The following is a 24,159-nucleotide window of genomic DNA, read 5'->3' as shown; positions in this document are numbered from 1 at the left end:
ACACAGAGGGGGTGCAGGGCAGTCATTCTACGGCGCCCGTGGATCAGTTGGGGGTTCGGTGCCTTGCTCAGGGGCACCTCGGCAGTGCCCTGGAGGCAAACTGGCAACCCACCAGCTACCAATCCACTTACTTCCCTATGGACTGAGCTACTGACGCCCAAAAGCTTTCTGGCAGTGGTGGGTTATATTACCCTCGCTTGACCTTTGATTTATAAATAAGAAACTGACAGAGACTCCAGTCAAACTGCTTTCTACCGGTTTGCTTTACTTTCCACTAGTGATGGGCGATACCAGATTTTTTGATCCGATACGATACCGATTCCTTTTTTGCCAATGTTTTTTCGATACCGATACCGATTACTTTGGGTGATTTTTTTACCCCAATAAAACACATGACAAATACTGGCAATTTAACAACTTTAATGTGTATATTTCACAACATATGAGTCCTAACAAATTACATTACTTTATTTTCACACAATGTAGCCTAAATAGTTTAATTGCTATCATTAAGGGACAAAGATGTCCTCTTCAAAAACCATAAAAATAATATTTTTAATATGTTTTGATCATGTTCAGTCCTGATCATGACGGTTAGAATATTTGAACTCAAATATTTGATATTTAATATCACAACTGAAGTTGATTAAAATATTTATGTATAAAAAAGTCATATGTGATTTGTACTTGAAACATCACAACTAGTAGTCTTGTTGTGTCGTGTCGTGAGCCTCAGGGTGCGCAAAGTGCGTAAAGTGGGTCGACACACCGCACTTCTTTTTCGCTGGTGCAAGGACATTGCTGTTGCACTTTCTCCGTTCTCCGTGGAGTGGTCACGTGACATGAATGGATCAGTTCAATTTTACGCTACTGGGGGGGCACAGCACAGAAGCCTGTATGTATTAACATTACCCTTAGGTTAGGTTATACATGCCGGCTTAGAGATAGGTTTATACTCGTATATCCAAATATAGCTTATCGGTTCACAATAATATAAGGCTGCACCAAACGATTCTCTTTTTAACGATTAAACTGCAGATTATTTTTTTGATTAGTCGATTAATCTATAGATTATATTTATTAAGCAATATAGCAACTATTTCCCCCAAAATAAATATCAAAAGTATCTCATTAATATTTCAATATTTTCTTCAATCATCTTCTCTTGAAAACAAATACATGTTATAAAGATTTTGCGAAAATCATCATCAAATCAAAATCAAAATCATGTAATTATGTATTATTTTGTATCAAATATCAAGTTTTAACAATGTCCTTTAGTGTGTGAAATATCTTACCAAAAGGTGGGTAGGGTTCAGGTGGGTTAAGTGTAGACGCGCTTCCTCCTATTACTGCAAATTAAGGGATGAAGACAACACGTAAACATGTGCCACACTTTTACATGATTTTTAAGGTAAGGAACACATTGCCTAAAGACAACAATTTACTCAAAATCTAAATAGTGATTGTTGCATTTTGCTGTCTTAATGGTTACACTGTTAATACTTATTTACACTGGAGTTCACTGGTTTATAAAATGAACACTTTTATCAACTGCATATATGATGAGATGAACAGGAAAACAAATAACAACAGCAGCAACAAAATAGAGTTCTCTGAGGTCCCTGAGGTCCCATTTTCGACAGCAAAGATTGATACAGAAAAACAAATCCCAAGGTCCAGTAGTTTAGATAGCACAGGTATAAGTTGGAGCAAACCCCAGAAAGAGAGAAAAGATCCATAAAGACAGCTGGAAAGCCAAATAATGTTAGAGAATAGTACCCTTCCCTTTCGTTGTGTGATCTTGTTTTCGGTCTGGAGGCTGCTAGTGAAGGCGGGGCTTTTATAGCTGATAAGATGCTTTCACTTTCATTCTGACTGGGCGATGACTTAGTGAATTTCTCCTCCTCCCATCTGTTCTCTGCATTCTCTGCTGAAATCATCCTCAGAACTCCCAAACTTTCAAAGTCTGTGGTCTCACAAACTACCACAATAACACACAACACGGTGAGTGCTAGATAGATGGTGCTCATAGTGGAGAGTTTATTACTTATCAACATTTGCACAAGGTCATTTTACAAAAGCACAACTCCATCTATGTGATGCCTGTTGATGTTTTACATGAACACTACATACATGTGTGGGAGGAATATGATATATTTACAAGTTGGAGATGGTGAAACAAGCTTCTTTGGTTTGTTTACTTTATGCACCAGGTAGGCCAGTAGTTTTGGTATTTTGGGAGCCAGGTGACTGTAAAGATCAGATATAAACCTTTTGCTATAAATGTATGTTGTTGTGCATCCTTCAAAACATTTCTGTAGTCGTGTTGTTTGTACTGTACATTTGTACTGGAGCCCAGAACCACAAGATGGAGACATTGTTACATTACATTACATTACATTACAGTCATTTTGCAGACGTTTTTATCCAAAGTGACTTCCAATAAGTGCGTTCAACATAGGTAGGCACATTGTTGTGTGCTTACAACCATATAACACATAATGGAGCTACTTTTGAGTACGAACTGATTATGTGTCTGTTGCAGCAAATTAGTGTTAAGTGGCCTTTGTCATATAAGGAAGGAGAAGACATCACTCTTACAGCAATACCAGTGTTTATAAATACAAATTCAGCAAATCACAATTCAGGTGAGTCCCGATCAATTGTTTATTTCATACAGCAGTGAGTCATATATTCTTGTGCAACACTGTACCCCTCATTAAGTAGACAGCTTATCAGTGTGTTCTGCTTTTAGACACAAGCGTGTATGCCCTTATGTGCTCAGGAGCAGAGTTACACAAGCAACCCAAAGTATTTTTTCCAAATACCTGAAATTAAGCCTTGTATTACTATATTTTTATCTCAAAATCTAATAATGTTGAGGAAGTCTCCCCCAAAATCAATCATCTGCCTCAGTGCGCTCAGTATGAGTGTATCAATGTCGTCATCTGGGTAGATTTCTGAATGGTAGTTCTTCACAGGAAAGATGCAGTTCAGTGGAAGACCAACCAGGCAACTGAATTCCTCCATCTAAGTTTTAAAATGGGAATATTCATTAATGAGTCAGTTATCACCTTCCATCAATAACTGCAAAATAGTGACCAAAGTGTTTAGAAACTAAGTTAAATTTCAGCTAAAGTAACAAATGTGTACTCATGTAGGAAATCACTTGAAAAAACTTACTCTTTGCTTCAGGAGTTTGCTCTTGTACACATTGTTGATGTTTGTTTTGGTCTCTTGGCAGGCTTCATCGATGTTGGTTAGAAGAGCCATCTGGGGAATGTCTGCAGGTACAAAGCAGAAACCATTCAATCCTTTGAGCTCGTGATTTTTCATGGACTTAGAGAGATTTCAATGAACCCAACATGGAGCTTTGAATCAACACAGAGTAATGATGTCTGCTCTTACTCAAGTCACTGGCTGCTTCTCTGACCTCCTTCATCTTCTTCATAACGTCCTCATGGGTTATAGGTATTTTGTCAGCAGCAATGACACAAACTAGAACATGAACTTTCTCATTGAGAGTGGGCTCTCTGTTGTAGCCTGGATCATTTTCTAACAACTTTGAGTGAGAGTTGAACTAGAAAACAAAGAAAAATGTATTAAAACGAGCTGCTGTATTTTAAGAAAAACAGATCACATATCCAGATTGAATTATTGAATAATGTCAGACGAATGAAAAAGGTTGCAGTAATTGTACCTTGTGACCTTCCTTCACATGTCCTTTCATGGCCAGTTTGATGTCTTCCACACTGACTCCCTTAGATTCAGCATGCTGAAGGCCCATGATGTCATTAAAGACAAAAGGGTAGATGGTTTGGTGGTTTTCCTTCTGGAATGTGTAAGTTGTGTACTGTAAACCAAAACAATTTGATTATTATGACAATTGTGATCACATGATGTTGAAAAATACTGATGATCTTTTCTGCACAATGCTTGTAGTTACATTGATTCTTTGTTATTGTGAACTTATAATTTAATATTCACACAATTATTCATACTTTTTTGGTGAAGCAGACACCAGCTGTTGAATTAACCAAAGCTCTCCCAGTCATTCTGCCTTGTAAAACAACGTCGACAGACTTGATGAAACTGGACTTGCCAGAACCAACTGGACCCTGAAGCAGAACTCTGATATGTTGGGCCTCTGTGTTGTGAGGCTGGTAATTCTTCACATATTGCAGATTTTTCTCTTTGATGCTGTTCAACAAAGAAAAGAAAATCCATTTTTACACAATTATACAAACTTTCTGTGGTCAGTGCATCCATAAGCAGGAAATGAAGCCTCACCCAACAAAGATGGCACAGATAGTTAGTTTGTTTGTTAGTAGTAGTTTTAGTGTTGTGTCCCTGTGGCAGCACACAGTGAACACATTCTTACCCTGATGGTATTTTTCTCCATGGTTCTTCAAAAGCTGTCACAAAAATTGTATATATTGAAATAAAGTAGGAAATGTCTTAATGACATAACTTTATCAAAATCATGTAATAATGTATTATTTTGACAAGTATCAAGTTTTAACACTGTCCTTTAGTGTGTGAAATATCTTACTAGGAGAAGGTGGTTTAGACGCGCTTCTTCCCATTACTGCAAATGAAGAGATAAAGACAACACGTAAACATGTGCCACACTTTTACATGATTTTTAAGGTAAGGAACACATTGCCTAAAGGCAACAATTTACTCAAAATCTAAATAGTGATTGTTGCATTTTACTGTCTTAATGGTTACACTGTTAATACTTATTTACACTGGATTCTGCCAGAGTTCACTGGTTTATAAAATGAACACTTTTATCAACTGCATATAAATTATGATGAGATGAACATGAAAACAAATAACAACAGCAGGACTCGCGGACTCAACAAAAGTCCGCGACCAGCAGATCGCTCCGAGCAGATCACAGACAGCAGACATCAAAATGGCCCGCGACAGAAAAACAGGTGCCCCACCCAACAGTACATGTGTGCTAAATGTGATTATTTTAGAGTAGGAGAATTGTAACACCTAAAGTAAATTGACAGAAAGTACAGTAACAAGACTATAATATTCTTATCAGTCTTTCATCAAAATGATCTAACTACCTTCTCTGCAGTGGTCTCCAAAGAATGTGATGTGTGTGTAGGCTTCTTTTGTCACATACAGGAAGTTTTGAACTTTCAGTTTCAAATTTCGTCACACATCCTGTGTGTTCACATCTTGAATTGATCTTGAAATACACAATATCATGTCACTGTGACAAACACAGGCATCTGGGTTTAAAGCTAGATGGTGGTTGGTAAGTGTGTGTGTGTGTGTGTGTGTGTGTGTGTGTGTTTGCGTGTGTGTGTGTGTGTGTCTTTGAATGGGTAATTTATATGTTGTGTATATGTACATTTCTTGCCCTCTGAAGGTTAGGAGGTAAAGTCTTTGTGGGTTCTCTTTAACCTGGGAGGTTCTATGTCAGGTCCAGGTGATGGGGGTCCCCAGGGATTTAAAGTCTTTCACCTGATCCACTTTAGATCCATTGATGAGGACAGAACTGTGCTCTTGCCACCTGCTTCCTGCAGTCACTGATCAGCTCATAGTCTTACTCTGTATTTATACAGTATGAAGCTAAAATGTCTCGTTCACAGTGAATGCTGGTTGTAAAAGCTTTACAAAGGTTTGAAAAGTGAAATCTGCAGGTGATGCTGCAGATTTTCTGTGGTCAGACTTGTTTGTGCAGGGAAATGTAAGACACCATACCCCTGACATCCCTCAACAGTGGACAAATACGACAAAGCTGAAACCTGAAGACCGTTTCTCTTTGGTATTATGGTCATTGGTTTATATGCCTTGGTAAAGAAATTACAAATCTGACTCTGAGTGCCAAATCATAGCTGGCCCCAATGTGGTACTGGTATGAAATTGAACAATGTGTCAAGATCACATTGACAGGAAGTATACAAACACACAGTTCAGTAAATGATAGAAGTAAATTGAAATCTGTACATTTGTAGAAAGTTGTCATCCTGCTTTCATGAGGGGTTAGAATTGATGTAGTTTGAACCATAACACTCACATCTTATCTCAGCTGGATGCTGTTACTCAGAGTGTGTAAATATGTGACGTGTAGGGTGACTACATGTTTACACTAATGATCAGAAGCATCACCTGATGAGAAGGGTGCAGTGTAGCAGGTCAAGACTTACCTCCTCCCATTCCTGTAGATTAAAACATTCACATGTCAACATGAAATATTCAAATCTCATATTTAAATGATCATATACTGGTAGTTATAGCATGAAATCAAATATGACATAACATGGAGATACTGTTGTAGACAAGGTGATGCTTTGCATGATATCACATTGTAAGGTTATAACAATGATTTATATTTGTATTTATTTATTCTGTTGTTTTTTTGTTTTGTTTTTGCATCAGTGGCTTAACTGACACAGTAAGATGAAACCGTGCATAGCTCATTCTTCTAAATTTAAAATGACAAATTGTTTGGCAAGATCGGCAGCTCTGTGTGAACGTGTCTGTGTGAGATATGCTGTGTCACTTTCGTTTTATAACTTGCAGGAAATGGAATCAGCTTCAAACCTTCAGTTTCACCAGAGTGCTCCGGTTGTTTTCAATTAACAAGCTCATTGTCTTTTATCTCACCGGGGATAGCTACAAAGTAAAAATTTCCTTTTTTTCATTCTTGTGTTACTCTTATGTCACAGTAAGAGTATAAACTGTAGCCTTTCCCTCTGCTCCCACCCTTTTTGCTAATATTTACACAATGAACATTATTAACATGTGACTTTGATTTGGACCTTTATCTCAGTCTTGGCAAGACAGTAAATAAGCACACACACCAGCTTTTGGTCCCCTCATCTGTGGCTTTGCATGCAAACAGCATATGTATGATAAAGCTTCAGTTATATTCTGACTCCAATGGGGCAATTTACTGACTAATAGATAATTGGCCTACAACTGACACATGATAAGATGCAGCTCTGAGAGACAAGGATCAGGTCGAGCAAGTGAGCCAACAACAGTCATCTTGTCCCTTGCATTGTCCTGTCAAGAAAAATAAATTCCACCCCTCCTTTCCCCCCCTACTCTCTTTGTCACCTGATACTTCCCTAATTATACCAAAGCATTCTGTGCTTCCTCACTTCCTCATTACCTGCAGCTCCTGAATGCCCTGGCAGCCAGAAAAAAGTGTGTATATACTGTGAAGTATGTTCAGAGGTGTTTGAACTTGAATCCTCCAGATGGCGCCATCATCCACAAATAGAGACAAACCAAATCTAAGATGAAGATGTTGAAAGATGTCATTAATCGTTCCGTGAAAGAGGATTGGACTAAGAACCAATGCTTGGTACCATTCTCAATTTCCACAATTCCTGAATTAACTCCACCAACCCTCCCCTTGAATTGATCTATAATTGAGGAAGTCTTTGAATATCCTGAGCTCAAACTGCCACAGGATGAAAAGTATCTTACCACTGTTTGCTAAATAACTATTTCAAAGGAGCCCAAAGATGCCTCAAACATGTTACTTGGTGTAGCCAGAAAATGTCCTCCTGGATCCTACCAAGACATTGCAAGTAAGGAATCATGCAGAATCAAAATGAAAAATTAAGGCAAACTAAAATAATGTTTTTAATTTGGATTACATAAACAAAGACAAGTATCAAAGCTTAGCTAATGACAGAAGTTGTGACAATTCTGTTGAAGGAAAAGCTTGTAGAAGGCCAGTGTATCTTCCGGAACTTTTCTCAACATTTAAAAATCCCAAAAAAGAATCAGATGTGTTCAGAGTACTTAGAAAAAAACGGCAAAGTCTCAGCAACAAACATGAGTTTAGTCCAGCCTTGAATTGATTCAGAATACGGTTTGAATCACTGTTGTGTTGACACACTTGGTGTTTAGGATGAATAATTAATCACATTTTATATAATTTCTACTCAAATTATTAAATGATTGAACTGGACATGCAGGATATAATGTAACATTCTTTTTGCCACAACAATACAATAATAATAACACTACACAACACAACAATGGCACACCGGATTAGTAGTAGGAGTAGCAGGTCATTCATTTGGCAACATGTGCAATAATTATTAATTGTTATCATGCAACTGCAGCATTCAGTGGTTGTTAGCAGCATGTAGGTTTACAAGTCATTGAGGAAATCATCTCCATAGGTGAGTATGCAACTCAGCGCATCCAGGATCAGTGTATCCACATCTGCATTGACTCTGGTCTCTGAACTGTAGTTCTTCACGAGGAAGATGCAGTTCAGCTGTAACCCCAGCAGTTCACTGAATTGCTCAGCCTAAGTATATAAAAACAGAATGTCAGGTGATGTGGTTGAGATTCACAAGGTCAAATAATGTAAAGGTTTTATTTTTGTGAGTGTGATTTTTGTTGTGAGGGAAATTGTGATGTTAGATGTGAGTGAGGTAGTAACTGCAGATAGGGCATTGTTGTTATGCAGCTTAGAGACAAGAACAACAGAACAAGGAGTGATAACTGCACATCCATGAGACCATATGACAAAGGAGATACCTGTTACTAAGGTATGTGTTGACCTGCCGAGCCTGCCATTACCAGCTGCACAATCATTATGATACCAGTCGTTCCTCAGATTGGCAGGCAGATCAACACATATCTACAGTAACTGGCTCAGTCACATCTAACAACACAGGTTCCCTCACATTGTACAATAACATTCAAATCTCATTTACAAATGTACCTTTCCCTTCAGGTATTGCCTCTCATATGTTTTCCTTAAATCTTGGCTGTCCTTAGAACCGGCATCGTCAATTTTGGTAAGAATAGCCACTTGGGGAATCCCTGCAGATACAGAAAACTCCTCAGTCATTTCATCTGGTTTTATGTAAGGGTATGAAGTTCATACACCACAAGGTAACTCTGTTGAATGTAGCTAATAACATTTGCTCTTACCCAGGTCCATGGCTGCTAGTCTGACCTCCCTCATCTTCTGCACGACTTTATCGTTCATTATAGACAGTGTGTCGATGGGAATAACACAAACCAGAATATGAGCTTTGTCGTCTATAGTGGGGTCCTTGTTGTAGAATGGGTCATCTTCTGACATTTCTGAACCATTTCTGAACTAGACAATGTAACACACAAATAAACAATGTTAGTTGCATTTGTACACTCTCTTTGCTCTCTATCTTTTAAGATTCAATCAAAATTGTGTTTATAGTTGAAAGAATATGATAATTGTACCTCATAACCATCTTTCACCCGTCCCCTCATGGCCAGTTTCAAGTCCCCCACACTGATTCCACTGTAAGCTACTGCCTCAAGGCCCATGATGTCATTGAAGACAAAAGGGTAGAAGGTGCCTTGGCTTTGTGTGCGGATTTTGTGGGTTTTGTACTTTAACACATGTGGGAAACGTGAAGTAAGATCAGTATTCAGTAATAAGCACATAACACTAAAGAAATGAATTCACACATATCATCAATCCAGATATTCTTACTTTCTTGGTGAAGCTTCGCTCAGTTTTTGCATCTGTCAGTGCTCCAACACTAATCTTGCCTTGTAGAGTACTGGTGACAGAGTTGATGAAACTGGATTTACCAGCACCAATCGGCCCATGAAGCAGAACTCGAAGGTGATTGGCATTGTTGTTAGAGGGGTGGTAGGCCTTCACACTGCATGCCTGCTCGGTGTTATCACTGTCCAAATAAACAAGAAGCAACTTAACTTAATTAAAATACATATTACTCTTGCGATCAACTGGTTTCCCATACAGTAGGCAGAACTTTTAAATTGTCATGAAGAATTTTCTTTTAAAGGAAATTCTATATAATCATAGAGAACCTGAATCAAACTGATATGTTGACACTTTACACCAACTACTACATACAAAAGCTTTCAGCGAGTAAAACACTACGCTATTGTATTAAACACCTTTATTAGTGATTCTAAACCACATATCTCTCCTGTAACTGCACTAAAGGGGAGAGAGAGCTTTGGCATTTCCTCTCCTTTGGGAGTGGCCAAGCTTTTGCTTTCACTTTCTTCTTTGGTCCTCCCTATAACAAACAGCACACACAGCTCAACATGGCACAACAGTGACTTCTTTTGAGTACTCACCCCCAGGTTATGTCCCTCCATGACGTACACCACTCTGATAACATGGGCACAAATTTGTCAAGAATGAAATAAACCAAAATGTGGCATTTTTAACAGTTTGAAAATGTACATGATCTATCTATCTATCTATCTATCTATCTATCTATCTATCTATCTATCTATCTTTCTATCTATCTATCTATCTATCTATCTATCTATCTATCTATCTTTCTATCTATCTATCTATCTATCTATCTATCTATCTATCTATCTATCTATCTATCTATCTATCTATCTATCTATTTATCTATCAATCTATCTATCCATCTATCTATCTATCTATCTATCTATCTATCTATCTATCTATCTATCTATCTATCTATCTATCTATCTATCTATTTATCTATCTATCTATCTATCTATCTATCTATCTATCTATCTATCTATCTATCTATCTATCTATCTATCTATCTATCTATCTATCTATCTATTGAAATAACATAGGAAATGTCTGACTAACTATTTCAAAATCATGTAATTAGGTATTATTTTGACAAGTGGCAAGTTTTAACAATGTCCTTTAGTGTGTGAAATATCTTACCACTAGGAGGAGGTGGGTCAGGTTTAGACTCGCTTCCTCCCATTACTGCAAATTAAGGGATGAAGACAACACGTAAACATGTGCCACACTTTTACATGATTTTTAAGGTAAGGAACACATTGCCTAAAGACAACAATTTACTCAAAATCTAAATAGTGATTGTTGCATTTTCTTAATGGTTACACTGTTAATACTTATTTACACTGGATTCTGCCAGAGTTCACTGGTTCATAAAATGAACACTTTTATCAACTGCATATAAATTATGATGAGATGAACATGAAAAAAAATAACAACAGCAGGACTCGCGGACTCAACAAAAGTCCGCGACCAGCAGATCGCTCCGAGCAGATCACAGACAGCAGACATCAAAATGGCTCGCGACAGGAAACAGGTGCCCCACCCATGATTTATGTGAACAAACAGTACATGTGTGCTAAATGTTATTATTTCAGAGTAGGAGAATTGTAACACCTAAAGTGAATTGACAAATAGTGCAGTAACAAGACTTTAATATTCTTATCAGTCTTTCATCAAAATGATCTAACTACCTTCTCTGCAGTCTCCAAAGAATGTGATGTGTGTGTAGGCTTCTTTTTACAAAAAAAAATTTCCTCCACCCATGTGACTTACAGGAAGTTGATCATCACTTTCAGTTTCAGATTGAGTCACACATCCTGTGCGTTCACACCCTTAACTGATCTTGAAATACACGAGATCATGTAACTGTGACTGTAAACAAACACAGGCGTCTGGGTTCAAAGCTAGATGGTAGTTGGTAAGTGTGTGTGTGTGTGTGTGTGTGTGTGTGTGTGTGTGTGTGTGTGTGTGTGTGTGTGTGTGTGTGTGTGTGTGTGCGTGTGTGTGTGTGAGAGAGATATTCTTTGAATGGGTCATTTATATGTTGTGTATATGTACATTTCTTGCCCTCTGAAGGTTAGGAGGTAAAGTCTTTGTGGGTTCTCTTTAACCTGGGAGGTTCTATGTCAGGTCCAGGTGATGGGGGTCCCCAGGGATTTAAAGTCTTTCACCTGATCCACTTTAGATCCATAGATGAGGACAGAACTGTGCTCTTGCCACCTGCTTCCTGCAGTCACTGATCAGCTCATAGTCTTACTTTGTTATAGAGACCAGGTGAAGACCAGCAAGTCAGACCTTACAAGAATAGATTGATATTTCCTTTCACTCTAAAAACTAAACTCGTTTAAAATCTGTCTCTAAAGCTCTAAATCAGGGGTGTCAAACTCAGGCCCGCGGGCCAAATCTGGCCCGCAGTGTAATTATATTTGGCCCGCGAGATAATGTCAGATGTCTGCTAGAGCTGGCCCGCCGGTATATAGCGCATGCACCGCTAATACTACACATCCCAGAATGCTCTGCGGGTGCGTTCTCTGTGACATCACGAGCCATCATCAGAGTTTAGCAAACTGAGCTTTTCTTCATGCACTTTTGTCTTGCCTGACCTAGAATAGTTGAAATGTTGGATTAATGAACTGAATTAATCACATTTTATATAACTTCTACGCAAATCCTTAAATGATTGAACTGGACATGCAGGATATAATGTAACATTCTTTTTGCCACAACAATACAATAATAATAACACTACACAACACAACAATGGCACACCGGATTAGTAGCAGGTCATTCATTTGGCAACATGTGCAATAATTATTAATTGTTATCATGCAACTGCAGCATTCAGTGGTTGTTAGCAGCATGTAGGTTTACAAGTCATTGAGGAAATCATCTCCATAGGTGAGTATGCAACTCAGCGCATCCAGGATCAGTGTATCCACATCTGCATTGACTCTGGTCTCTGAACTGTAGTTCTTCACGAGGAAGATGCAGTTCAGCTGTAACCCCAGCAGTTGACTGAATTGCTCAGCCTAAGTATATAAAAACAGAATGTCAGGTGATGTGGTTGAGATTCACAAGGTCAAATAATGTAAAGGTTTTATTTTTGTGAGTGTGATTTTTGTTGTGAGGGAAATTGTGATGTTAGATGTGAGTGAGGTAGTAACTGCAGATAGGGCATTGTTGTTATGCAGCTTAGAGACAAGAACAACAGAACAAGGAGTGATAACTGCACATCCATGAGACCATATGACAAAGGAGATACCTGTTACTAAGGTATGTGTTGACCTGCCGAGCCTGCCATTACCAGCTGCACAATCATTATGATACCAGTCGTTCCTCAGATTGGCAGGCAGATCAACACATATCTACAGTAACTGGCTCAGTCACATCTAACAACACAGGTCCCTCACATTGTACAATAACATTCAAATCTCATTTACAAATGTACCTTTTCCTTCAGGTATTGCCTCTCATATGTTTTCCTTAAATCTTGGCTGTCCTTAGAGCCGCCATTGTCAATTTTGGTAAGAATAGCCACTTGGGGAATCCCTGCAGATACAGAAAACTCCTCAGTCATTTCATCTGGTTTTATTTAAGGGTATGAAGTTCATACACCACAAGGTAACTCTGTTGAATGTAGCTAATAACATTTGCTCTTACCCAGGTCCCTGGCTGCTAGTCTGACCTCCCTCATCTTCTGCACGACTTTATCGTTCATTATAGACAGTGTGTCGATGTGAATAACACAAACCAGAATATGAACTTTGTCGTCTATAGTGGGGTCCTTGTTGTAGAATGGGTCATCTTCTGACATTTCTGAACCATTTCTGAACTAGACAACAATGTAACACACAAATAAACAATGTTAGTTGCATTTGTACACTCTCTTTGCTCTCTATCTTTTAAGATTCAATCAAAATTGTGTTTATAGTTGAAAGAATATGATAATTGTACCTCATAACCATCTTTCACCCGTCCCCTCATGGCCAGTTTCAAGTCCCCCACACTGATTCCACTGTTAGCTTCTGCCTCAAGGCCCATGATGTCATTGAAGACAAAAGGGTAGAAGGTGCCTTGGCTTTGTGTGCGGATTTTGTGGGTTTTGTACTTTAACACATGTGGGAAACGTGAAGTAAGATCAGTATTCAGTAATAAGCACATAACACTAAAGAAATGAATTCACACATATCATCAATCCAGATATTCTTACTTTCTTGGTGCAGATTCGCCCAATCATTCCATCTGTCATTGCTCCAACACTAATCTTGCCTTGTAGAGTACTGGTGACAGAGTTGATGAAACTGGATTTACCAGCACCAATCGGCCCATGAAGCAGAACTCGAAGGTGATTGGCATTGTTGTTAGAGGGGTGGTAGGCCTTCACACTGCATGCCTGCTCGGTGTTATCACTGTCCAAATAAACAAGAAGCAACTTAACTTAATTAAAATACATATTACTCTTGCGATCAACTGGTTTCCCATACAGTAGGCAGAACTTTTAAATTGTCATGAAGAATTTTCTTTTAAAGGAAATTCTATATAATCATAGAGAACCTGAATCAAACCTGATATGTTGACACTTTACACCAACTACTACATACAAAAGCTTTCAGTGAGTGAAACACTATGCTATTGTATTAAACACCTTTATTAGTGATTCTAAACCACATATCTCTCCTGTAACTGCACTAAAGGGGAGAGAGAGCTTTGGCATCTCCTCTCCTTTAGGAGTGGCCAAGCTTTTGCTGTCACTTTCTTCTTTGGTCCTCCCTATAACAAACAGCACACACAGCTCAACATGGCACAACAGTGACTTCTTTTGAGTACTCACCCCCAGGTTATGTTCCTCCATGACGTACACCACTCTGATAACATGGGTACAAATTTGTCAAGAATAAAATAAACCAAAATGTGGCATTTTTAACAGTTTGAGAATGTACATGATCTATCTATCTATCTATCTATCTATCTATCTATCTATCTATCTATCTATCTATCTATCTATCTATCTATCTATCATCTATCTATCTATCTTTCTATCTATCTATCTATCTATCTATCTATTGAAATAACATAGGAAATGTCTGACTAACTATATCAAAATCATGTAATTATGTATTATTTTGACAAGTATCAAGTTTGAACACTGTCCTTTAGTGTGTGAAATATCTTACCGCTAGGAGGAGGTGGTTTAGGTGGGTCAGGTTTAGACTTGCTTCCTTCCATTACTGCAATTGAAGAGATAAAGACAACACGTAAACATGTGCCACACTTTTACATGATATTTAAGGTAAGGAACATTGCCTAAAGACAACAATTTACTCAAAATCTAAATAGTGATTGTTGCATTTTACTGTCTTAATGGTTACACTGTTAATACTTATTTACACTGGATTCTGCCAGAGTTCACTGGTTCATAAAATGAACACTTTTATCAACTGTATATAAATTATGATGAGATGAACAGGAAAACATAACAACAACAGCTCGTCGCGGACTCAACAAAAGTCGGTGACCAGCAGATCGCTCCGAGCAGATCACAGACAGCAGACATCAAAATGGCCCGCGACAGAAAACAGGTGCCCCACCCAACAGTACATGTGTGCTAAATGTTATTATTTTAGAGTAGGAGAATTGTTACACCTAAAGTAAATTGACAGAAAGTACAGTAACAAGACTATAATATTCTTATCAGTCTTTCATCAAAATGATCTAACTACCTTCTCTGCAGTGGTCTCCAAAGAATGTGATTCTTTTGTCACATACAGGAAGTTTTGAACTTTCAGTTTCAAATTTCGTCACACATCCTGTGTGTTCACATCTTGAATTGATCCTGAAATACACAATATCATGTCACTGTGACAAACACAGGCATCTGGGTTTAAAGCTAGATGGTGGTTGGTAAGTGTGTGTGTGTGTGTGTGTGTGTGTGTGTGTGTGTGTGTGTGTGTGTGTGTGTGTGTGTGTGTGTGTTTGCGTGTGTGTGTGTGTGTGTGTGTGTGTGTGTGTGTGTGTGTGTGTGTGAGAGAGAGAGATATTCTTTGAATGGGTCATTTATATGTTGTGTATATGTACATTTCTTGCCCTCTGAAGGTTAGGAGGTAAAGTCTTTGTGGGTTCTCTTTAACCTGGGAGGTTCTATGTCAGGTCCAGGTGATGGGGGTCCCTAGGGATTTAAAGTCTTTCACCTGATCCACTTTAGATCCATTGATGAGGACAGAACTGTGCTCTTGCCACCTGCTTCCTGCAGTCACTGATCAGCTCATAGTCTTACTTTGTTATAGAGACCAGGTGAAGACCAGCAAGTCAGACCTTACAAGAATAGATTGATATTTCCTTTCACTCTAAAAACTAAACTCGTTTCAAATCTGTCTCTAAAGCTCTAAATCAGGGGTGTCAAATCTGGCCCGCAGTGTAATTATATTTGGCCCGCGAGATAATGTCAGATGTCTGCTAGAGCTGGCCCGCCGGTATATAGCGCATGCACCGCTAATACTACACATCCCAGAATGCTCTGCGGGTGCGTTCTCTGTGACATCACGAGCCATCTCGAAGTGTTCAACCTGCAGCTTCAGGGGCGGGCCCGTGTCATTACAGACATGTACGCTGCGGTGAGGGCTCTTCAAACTAAATTGTGCCTGTGGGAGACTCGGATGCTGCAAGGAAACTCGGGCCATTTTCCGTGCCGCCAGACCATGAAAGAGCAGATCTCTACCTGTGTGTTGCCAAGTGCACAGTTCGTACGTACTCAGCGCCGAGTTTACCCGGCGATTTGCCGACTTTGAAGCCCAGAAATGTAGGTTTGGACTGCTTAGTAATCCATTTGCATTTGACGTGGAACGCGCATCAACCAACCTCCGAATGGAGCTGATTGAAGTCCGGTGTAGTGACACGCTCAAGTCAAAGTATGACTCTGTTTCCTCGTTTCATCCCAGACACAATTCCCCAACAACACCGTCCCCAAGCTGCTCAAACGCTCTCTATGTTCGGCAGCACAGATCTATGTGCGTCAGAGTAAATCAGAGTTTAGCAAACTGAGCTTTTCTTTATGCACTTTTGTCTTGCCTGACCTAGAATAGTTGAAATGTTGGGTTTTCATTGAGGGAAATTATTCTTTTATTTGGGTTGTTCTGTTGTTCTGTGAAAAAAAAGTTTCCATTGAAAATGAACTTGAAAGGTTACAGATAGAGAGAGGCATAATAATGATTTTCTTTTATTTATTTAGATGAAAATAAGAAACGAATGCCACTGATGTATCTCTTATTTGAAAATCTATTTCTCATGTGTTTATAATATTAAACTGTGCTTGTTCCAGACTTAATGTTTAAGCTAAACTTAAATATGTTTCCATATGAAAAAGTGAATCATTATTTATCTGGAGAGAAGGGAAAACATACACAATTGTAGTCCATTTTTCAAGAGATATGGAGTCTGGCCCACGACTGAGTCCCATTTTGGCCCACTGAGTATTTGAGTTTGACACCCCTGGTTTACACGATCTAAACCAGGATGTATTAGGATGTATGAGGAGAATTTGTGAACACTGACACCTGCTGGTGATAATGATAATGGTGCCATTTAACCACTTAGTACAGCGTGATTAAAAACCCCACTTAAATTGATAAAGAAATCCATGAATTTTAATGTGTAGTTACGCAAACCAGACAAAAAGTACATTTTGATGTATTTATACAGTATGAAGCTAAAATGTCTCGTTCACAGTGAATGCTGGTTGTAAAAGCTTTACAAAGGTTTGAAAAGTGAAATCTGCAGGTGATGCTGCAGATTTTCTGTGGTCAGACTTGTTTGTGCAGGGAAATGTAAGACACCATACCTCTGACATCCCTCAACAGTGGACAAATACGACAAAGCTAAAACGTGAAGACCGTTTCTCTTTGGTATTATGGTCATTGGTTTATATGCCTTGGTAAAGAAATTACAAATCTGACTCTGAGTGCCAAATCATAGCTGGCCCCAATGTGGTACTGGTATGAAATTGAACAATGTGTCAAGATCACATTGACAGGAAGTATACAAACACACAGTTCAGTAAATGATAGTAGTAAATTGAAATCTGTACATTTGTAGAAAGTTGTCATCCTGCTTTAATGAGGGGTTAGAATTGATGTAGTTTGAACCATAACACTCACATCTTATCTCAGCTGGATGCTGTTACTCAGAGTGTGTAAAATATGTGACGTGTAGTGTGACTACATGTTTACACTAATGATCAGAAGCATCACCTGATGAGAAGGGTGCAGTGTAGCAGGTCAAGACTTACCTCCTCCCATTCCTGTAGATTAAAACATTCACATGTCAACATGAAATATTCAAATCTCATATTTAAATGATCATATACTGGTAGTTATAGCATGAAATCAAATATGACATAACATGGAGATACTGTTGTAGACAAGGTGATGCTTTGCATGATATCACATTGTAAGGTTATAACAATGATTTATATTTGTATTTATTTATTCTGTTGTTTTTTTGTTTTGTTTTTGCATCAGTGGCTAAACTGACACAGTAAGATGAAACCGTGCATAGCTCATTCTTCTAAATTTAAAATGACAAATTGTTTGGCAAGATCGGCAGCTCCGTGTGAACGTGTCTGTGTGAGATATGCTGTGTCACTTTCGTTTTATAACTTGCAGGAAATGGAATCAGCTTCAAACCTTCAGTTTCACCAGAGTGCTCCGGTTGTTTTCAATTAACAAGCTCATTGTCTTTTATCTCACCGGGGATAGCTACAAAGTAAAAATTTCCTTTTTTTCATTCTTGTGTTACTCTTATGTCACAGTAAGAGTATAAACTGTAGCCTTTCCCTCTGCTCCCACCCTTTTTGCTAATATTTACACAATGAACATTATCAACATGTGACTTTGATTTGGACCTTTATCTCAGGCCTACAACTGACACATGATAAGATGCAGCTGTGAGAGACAAGAATCAGGTCCAGCAAGTGAGCCAACAACAGTCATCTTGTCCCTTGCATTGTCCTGTCAAGAAAAATAAATTCCACCCCTCCTTTCCCCCCCTACTCTCTTTGTCACCTGATACTTCCCTAATTATACCAAAGCATTCTGTGCTTCCTCACTTCCTCATTACCTGCAGCTCCTGAATGCCCTGGCAGCCACAAAAAAGTGTGTATATACTGTGAAGTATGTTCACAGGTGTTTGAACTTGAATCCTCCAGATGGCGCCATCATCCACAAATAGAGACAAACCCAATCTAAGATGAAGATGTTGAAAGATGTCATTAATCTTTCCGTGAAAGAGGATTGGACTAAGAACTGATGCTTGGTACCATTCTCAATTTCCACAATTCCTGAATTAACTCCACCAACCCACCCCTTGAATTGATCTATAATTGAGGAAGTCTTTGAATATCCTGAGCTCAAACTGCCACAGGATGAAAAGTATCTTACCACTGTTTGCTAAATAACTATTTCAAAGGAGCCCAAAGATGCCTCAAACATGTTACTTGGTGTAGCCAGAAAATGTCCTCCTGAATCCTACCAAGACATTGCAAGTAAGGAATCATGCAGAATCAAAATGAAAAATAAAGGCAAACTAAAATAATGTTTTTAATTTGGATTACATAAACAAAGACAAGTATCAAAGCTTAGCTAATGAAAGAAGTTGTGACAATTCTGTTGAAGGAAAAGCTTGTAGAAGGCCAGTGTATCTTCCGGAACTTTTCTCAACACTTAAAAATCTCAAAAAAGAATCAGATGTGTTCAGAGTATTTACAAAAAACAGCAAAGTCTCAGCAACAAACATGAGTTTAGTCCAGACTTGAATTGATTCAGAATACGGAATTAAATGATTGAACTTGACATGCAGGATATAATGTAACATTCTTTTTGCCACAACAATACAATAATAATAACACTACACAACACAACAATGGCACACCGGATTAGTAGTAGGAGTAGCAGGTCATTCATTTGGCAACATGTGCAATAATTATTAATTGTTATCATGCAACTGCAGCATTCAGTGGTTGTTAGCAGCATGTAGGTTTACAAGTCATTGAGGAAATCATCTCCATAGGTGAGTATGGAACTCAGCGCATCCAGGATCAGTGTATCCACATCTGCATTGACTCTGGTCTCTGAACTGTAGTTCTTCATGAGGAAGATGCAGTTCAGCTGTAACCCCAGCAGTTCACTGAATTCCTCAGCCTAAGTATAAAAAAACAGAATGTCAGGTGATGTGGTTGAGATTCACAAGGTCAAATAATGTAAAGGTTTTATTTTTGTGAGTGTGATTTTTGTTGTGAGGGAAATTGTGATGTTAGATGTGAGTGAGGTAGTAACTGCAGATAGGGCATTGTTGTTATGCAGCTTAGAGACAAGAACAACAGAACAAGGAGTGATAACTGCACATCCATGAGACCATATGACAAAGGAGATACCTGTTACTAAGGTATGTGTTGACCTGCCGAGCCTGCCATTACCAGCTGCACAATCACTATGATACCAGTCGTTCCTCAGATTGGCAGGCAGATCAACACATATCTACAGTAACTGGCTCAGTCACATCTAACAACACAGGTTCCCTCACATTGTACAATAACATTCAAATCTCATTTACAAATGTACCTTTTTCTTCAGGTCTTGCCTCTCATATGTTTTCCTTAAATCTTGGCTCTCCTTAGAACCGTCATCGTCAATTTTGGTAAGAATAGCCACTTGGGGAATCCCTGCAGATACAGAAAACTCCTCAGTCATTTCATCTGGTTTTATTTAAGGGTATGAAGTTCATACACCACAAGGTAACTCTGTTGAATGTAGCTAATAACAGTTGCTCTTACCCAGGTCCCTGGCTGCTAGTCTGACCTCCCTCATCTTCTGCACGACTTTATCGTTCATTATAGACAGTTTGTCGATGGGAATAACACAAACCAGAATATGAACCTTGTCGTCTATAGTGGGGTTCTTGTTGTAGAATGGGTCATCTTCTGACATTTCTGAACCATTTCTGAACTAGACAACAATGTAACACACAAATAAACAATGTTAGTTGCATTTGTACACTCTCTTTGCTCTCTATCTTTTAAGATTCAATCAAAATTGTGTTTATAGTTGAAAGAATATGATAATTGTACCTCATAACCATCTTTCACCCGTCCCCTCATGGCCAGTTTCAAGTCCCCCACACTGATTCCACTGTCAGCTTCTCCCTCAAGGCCCATGATGTCATTGAAGACAAAAGGGTAGAAGGTGCCTTGGCTTTCTGTGCGGATTTTGTGGGTTTTGTACTTTAACACATTTGGGAAACGTGAAGTAAGATCAGTATTCAGTAATAAGCCCATAACACTAAAGAAATGAATTCACACATATCATCAATCCAGATATTCTTACTTTCTTGGTGAAGCTTCGCCCAGACGTTGCATCTGTCATTGCTCCAACACTAATCTTGCCTTGTAGAGTACTGGTGACAGAGTTGATGAAACTGGATTTACCAGCACCAACCGGCCCATGAAGCAGAACTCGAAGGTGATTGGCATTGTTGTTAGAGGGGTGGTAGGCCTTCACACTGCATGCCTGCTCGGTGTTATCACTGTCCAAATAAACAAGAAGCAACTTAACTTAATTAAAATACATATTACTCTTGCGATCAACTGGTTTCCCATACAGTAGGCAGAACTTTTAAATTGTCATGAAGAATTTTCTTTTAAAGGAAATTCTATATAATCATAGAGAACCTGAATCAAACCTGATATGTTGACACTTTACACCAACTACTACATACAAAAGCTTTCAGTGAGTGAAACACTATGCTATTGTATTAAACACTTTTATTAGTGATTCTAAACTACATATCTCTCCTTTAACTGCACTAAAGGGGAGAGAGAGCTTTGGCATCTCTTCTCCTTTGGGAGTGGCCAAGCTTTTGCTTTCACTTTCTTCTTTGGTCCTCCCTATAACAAACAGCACACACAGCTCAACATGGCACAACAGTGACTTCTTTTGAGTACTCACCCCCAGGTTATGTCCCTCCATGACGTACACCGCTCTGATAACATGGGCACAAATTTGTCAAGAATAAAATAAACCAAAATGTGGCATTTTTAACAGTTTGAAAATATACATGATCTATCTATCTATCTATCTATCTATCTATCTATCTATCTATCTATCTATCTATCTATCTATCTATCTATCTATCTATCTATCTATCTATCCATCCATCTATCTTTCTATCTATCTATCTATCTATCTATCTATCTATCTATCTATCTATCTATCTATCTATCTATCTATCTATCTATCTCTCTTTTGAAATAACATAGGAAATGTCTGACTAACTTTATCAAAATCATGTAATTATGTATTATTTTGACAAGTATCAAGTTTGAACACTGTCCTTTAGTGTGTGAAATATCTTACCACTAGGAGGAGGTGGTTTAGGTGGGTCAGGTTTACGCCAGAATGGTATAATTCCTGCAAATTAAGGGATGAAGACAACACGTAAACATGTGCCACACTTTTACATGATTTTTAAGGTAAGGAACACATTGCCTAAAGACAACAATTTACTCAAAATCTAAATAGTGATTGTTGCATTTTACTGTCTTAATGGTTACACTGTTAATACTTATTTACACTGGATTCTGCCAGAGTTCACTGGTTCATAAAATGAACACTTTTATCAACTGCATATATGATGAGATGAACAGGAAAACAAATAGCAACAGCAGCAACAAAATAGAGTTCTCTGAGGTCCCTGAGGTCCCATTTTCGACAGCAAAGATTGATACAGAAAAACAAAGTCCAGTAGTTTAGATAGCACAGGTATAAGTTGGAGCAAACCCCAGAAAGAGAGAAAAGATCCATAAAGAGACAGCTCTGGAAAGCCAAATAATGTTAGAGAAGAGTACCCTTACCTCTGGTTGTGTGATCTTGTTTTCGGTCTGCAGGCTGCTAGTGAAGGCGGGGCTTTTATAGCTGATAAGATGCTTTCACTTTCATTCTGACTGGGCGATGCCTTAGTGAATTTCTCCTCCTCCCATCTGTTCTCTGCATTCTCTGCTGAAATCATCCTCAGAACTCCCAAACTTTCCAGGAAAGCAGACCCAGCACAGAAAACGAAACCAAATGTAAAAACCAACTAACAGATTCTGTACACAAGGACGTGGCGTGTTTGCCTGTGGCTGCTGGATAATGGCTCTGTGCCTGTTTTTGATTAAACGTGGTGGCAGGGAACAGCACAGTCCAGGGGAAAACCGCTGATCCAAGTGAAGACGTTCCATTTGGTTGAGCCATGAATCAGTTGCCAACTTTCACTTCTGCTTAAGATTGCAGATGTTTTTATCCAACAATAAGTGCACACATTGTTGTGTGCTTACAGCCATATAACACATAATGGAGCTACTTTTGAGTGCAAATTGATTATGTGTCTGTTGCAGCAAATTAGTGTTAAGTGGCCTTTGTCATATACATCACATTACGATCATTTGGCAGACACTTTTATCCAAAGCGACTTACACTACATTACCACCCTTCGCAGAGGGGGGAGCAATTGAGGGTTCGGTGCCTTGCTCAGGGGCGCCTCGGCGCCTCCGGTTCCCAAGCTGAAGCTCTTCCCACTGAGCCACTGCCTCCCTTAGGACCGAGAAGACATCACTCTTACAGCAATACCAGTGTTTATAAATGCAAATCACAATTCAGGTGAGTCCCGATCAATTGTTTATTTCATACAGCAGTGAGTCATATATTCTTGTGCAACACTGTACCCCTCATTAAGTAGACAGCTTATCAGTGTGTTCTGCTTTTAGACACAAGCGTGTATGCCCTTATGTGCTCAGGAGCAGAGTTACACAAGCAACCCAAAGTATTTTTTCCAAATACCTGAAATTAAGCCTTTTTTTTTCAAAATCACATATTGTTGAGGAAGTCTCCCCCAAAATCAATCATCTGCCTCAGTGCGCTCAGTATGAGTGTATCAATCTCATCATCTGGGTAGATTTCTGAATGGTAGTTCTTCACAGGAAAGATGCAGTTCAGTGGAATACCAACCAGGCAACTGAATGTCTCCATCTAAGTTTTAAAATAGGAATATTCATAAATGAGTCAGTTATCACCTTCCATCAATAACTGCAAAATAGTGACCAAAGTGTTTAGAAACTAAGTTAAATTTCAGCTGAAGTAACAAATGTGAACTCATGTAGGAAATCACTTAAAAACTTACTGTTTTCTTCAGGAATTTGCTCTTGTACACATTGTTGATGTTTGTTTCGGTCTCTTGGCAGGCTTGATCGATTTTGGTTAGAACAGCCATCTGGGGAATGTCTGCAGGTACAAAGCAGAAACCATTCAATCCTTTGAGCTCGTGATTTTTCATGGACTTAGAGAGATTTCAATGAACCCAACATGGAGCTTTGAATCGACACAGAGTAATGATGTCTGCTCTTACTCAAGTCACTGGCTGCTTCTCTGACCTCCTTCATCTTCTTTATAATGTCATCAGGGGTTATAGGTATTGTGTCAGCAGCAATGACACAAACTAGAACATGAACTTTGTCATTGAGAGTGGGCTCTCTGTTGTAACCTGGATCATTTTCTAACAACTTTGAGTGAGAGTTGAACTAGAAAACAAAGAAA

The 24,159-nt window shown here is 38.7% G+C and overlaps 2 protein-coding genes across 2 annotated transcripts in view; both read right to left on the bottom strand.

Moving 5' to 3' along the window:
- Positions 1-24,159, bottom strand: part of LOC142989299 (interferon-induced protein 44-like) — a 69,050-nt gene that overhangs the window by 3,083 nt on the left and 41,808 nt on the right. The window contains exons 6-12 of the mRNA XM_076138774.1: positions 14,719-14,772; positions 10,105-10,138; positions 9,485-9,683; positions 9,229-9,381; positions 8,938-9,109; positions 8,726-8,826; positions 8,148-8,305 (exon numbers count right to left, since the gene is read on the bottom strand). Coding sequence (XP_075994889.1) covers positions 8,148-8,305; positions 8,726-8,826; positions 8,938-9,109; positions 9,229-9,381; positions 9,485-9,683; positions 10,105-10,138; positions 14,719-14,772 — 871 coding nt within the window. The remainder of the gene's footprint in view (positions 1-8,147; positions 8,306-8,725; positions 8,827-8,937; positions 9,110-9,228; positions 9,382-9,484; positions 9,684-10,104; positions 10,139-14,718; positions 14,773-24,159) is intronic.
- On the bottom strand, positions 2,022-5,139 carry LOC142989296 (interferon-induced protein 44-like). Its single transcript, XM_076138770.1, has 8 exons — positions 5,088-5,139; positions 4,556-4,591; positions 4,385-4,418; positions 4,005-4,203; positions 3,704-3,856; positions 3,412-3,583; positions 3,187-3,287; positions 2,022-3,033 (listed from the first exon to the last, which is right to left on the bottom strand). Exons 2-8 carry the CDS (start codon positions 4,587-4,589, stop codon positions 2,866-2,868), a joined length of 861 nt encoding a protein of 286 aa, XP_075994885.1. The 5' UTR covers positions 4,590-4,591; positions 5,088-5,139; the 3' UTR covers positions 2,022-2,865.

Source organism: Genypterus blacodes, unplaced genomic scaffold (assembly GCF_046128005.1).
Source record: "Genypterus blacodes isolate CSIRO-AG114 ecotype Tasmania unplaced genomic scaffold, CSIRO-AGI_Gbla_v1 ptg000401l_1, whole genome shotgun sequence".
NCBI lineage: Eukaryota > Metazoa > Chordata > Actinopteri > Ophidiiformes > Ophidiidae > Genypterus > Genypterus blacodes.
Note: the sequence above shows the minus strand (reverse complement) of the source record. Positions and strands in the feature narration are given on the sequence as shown.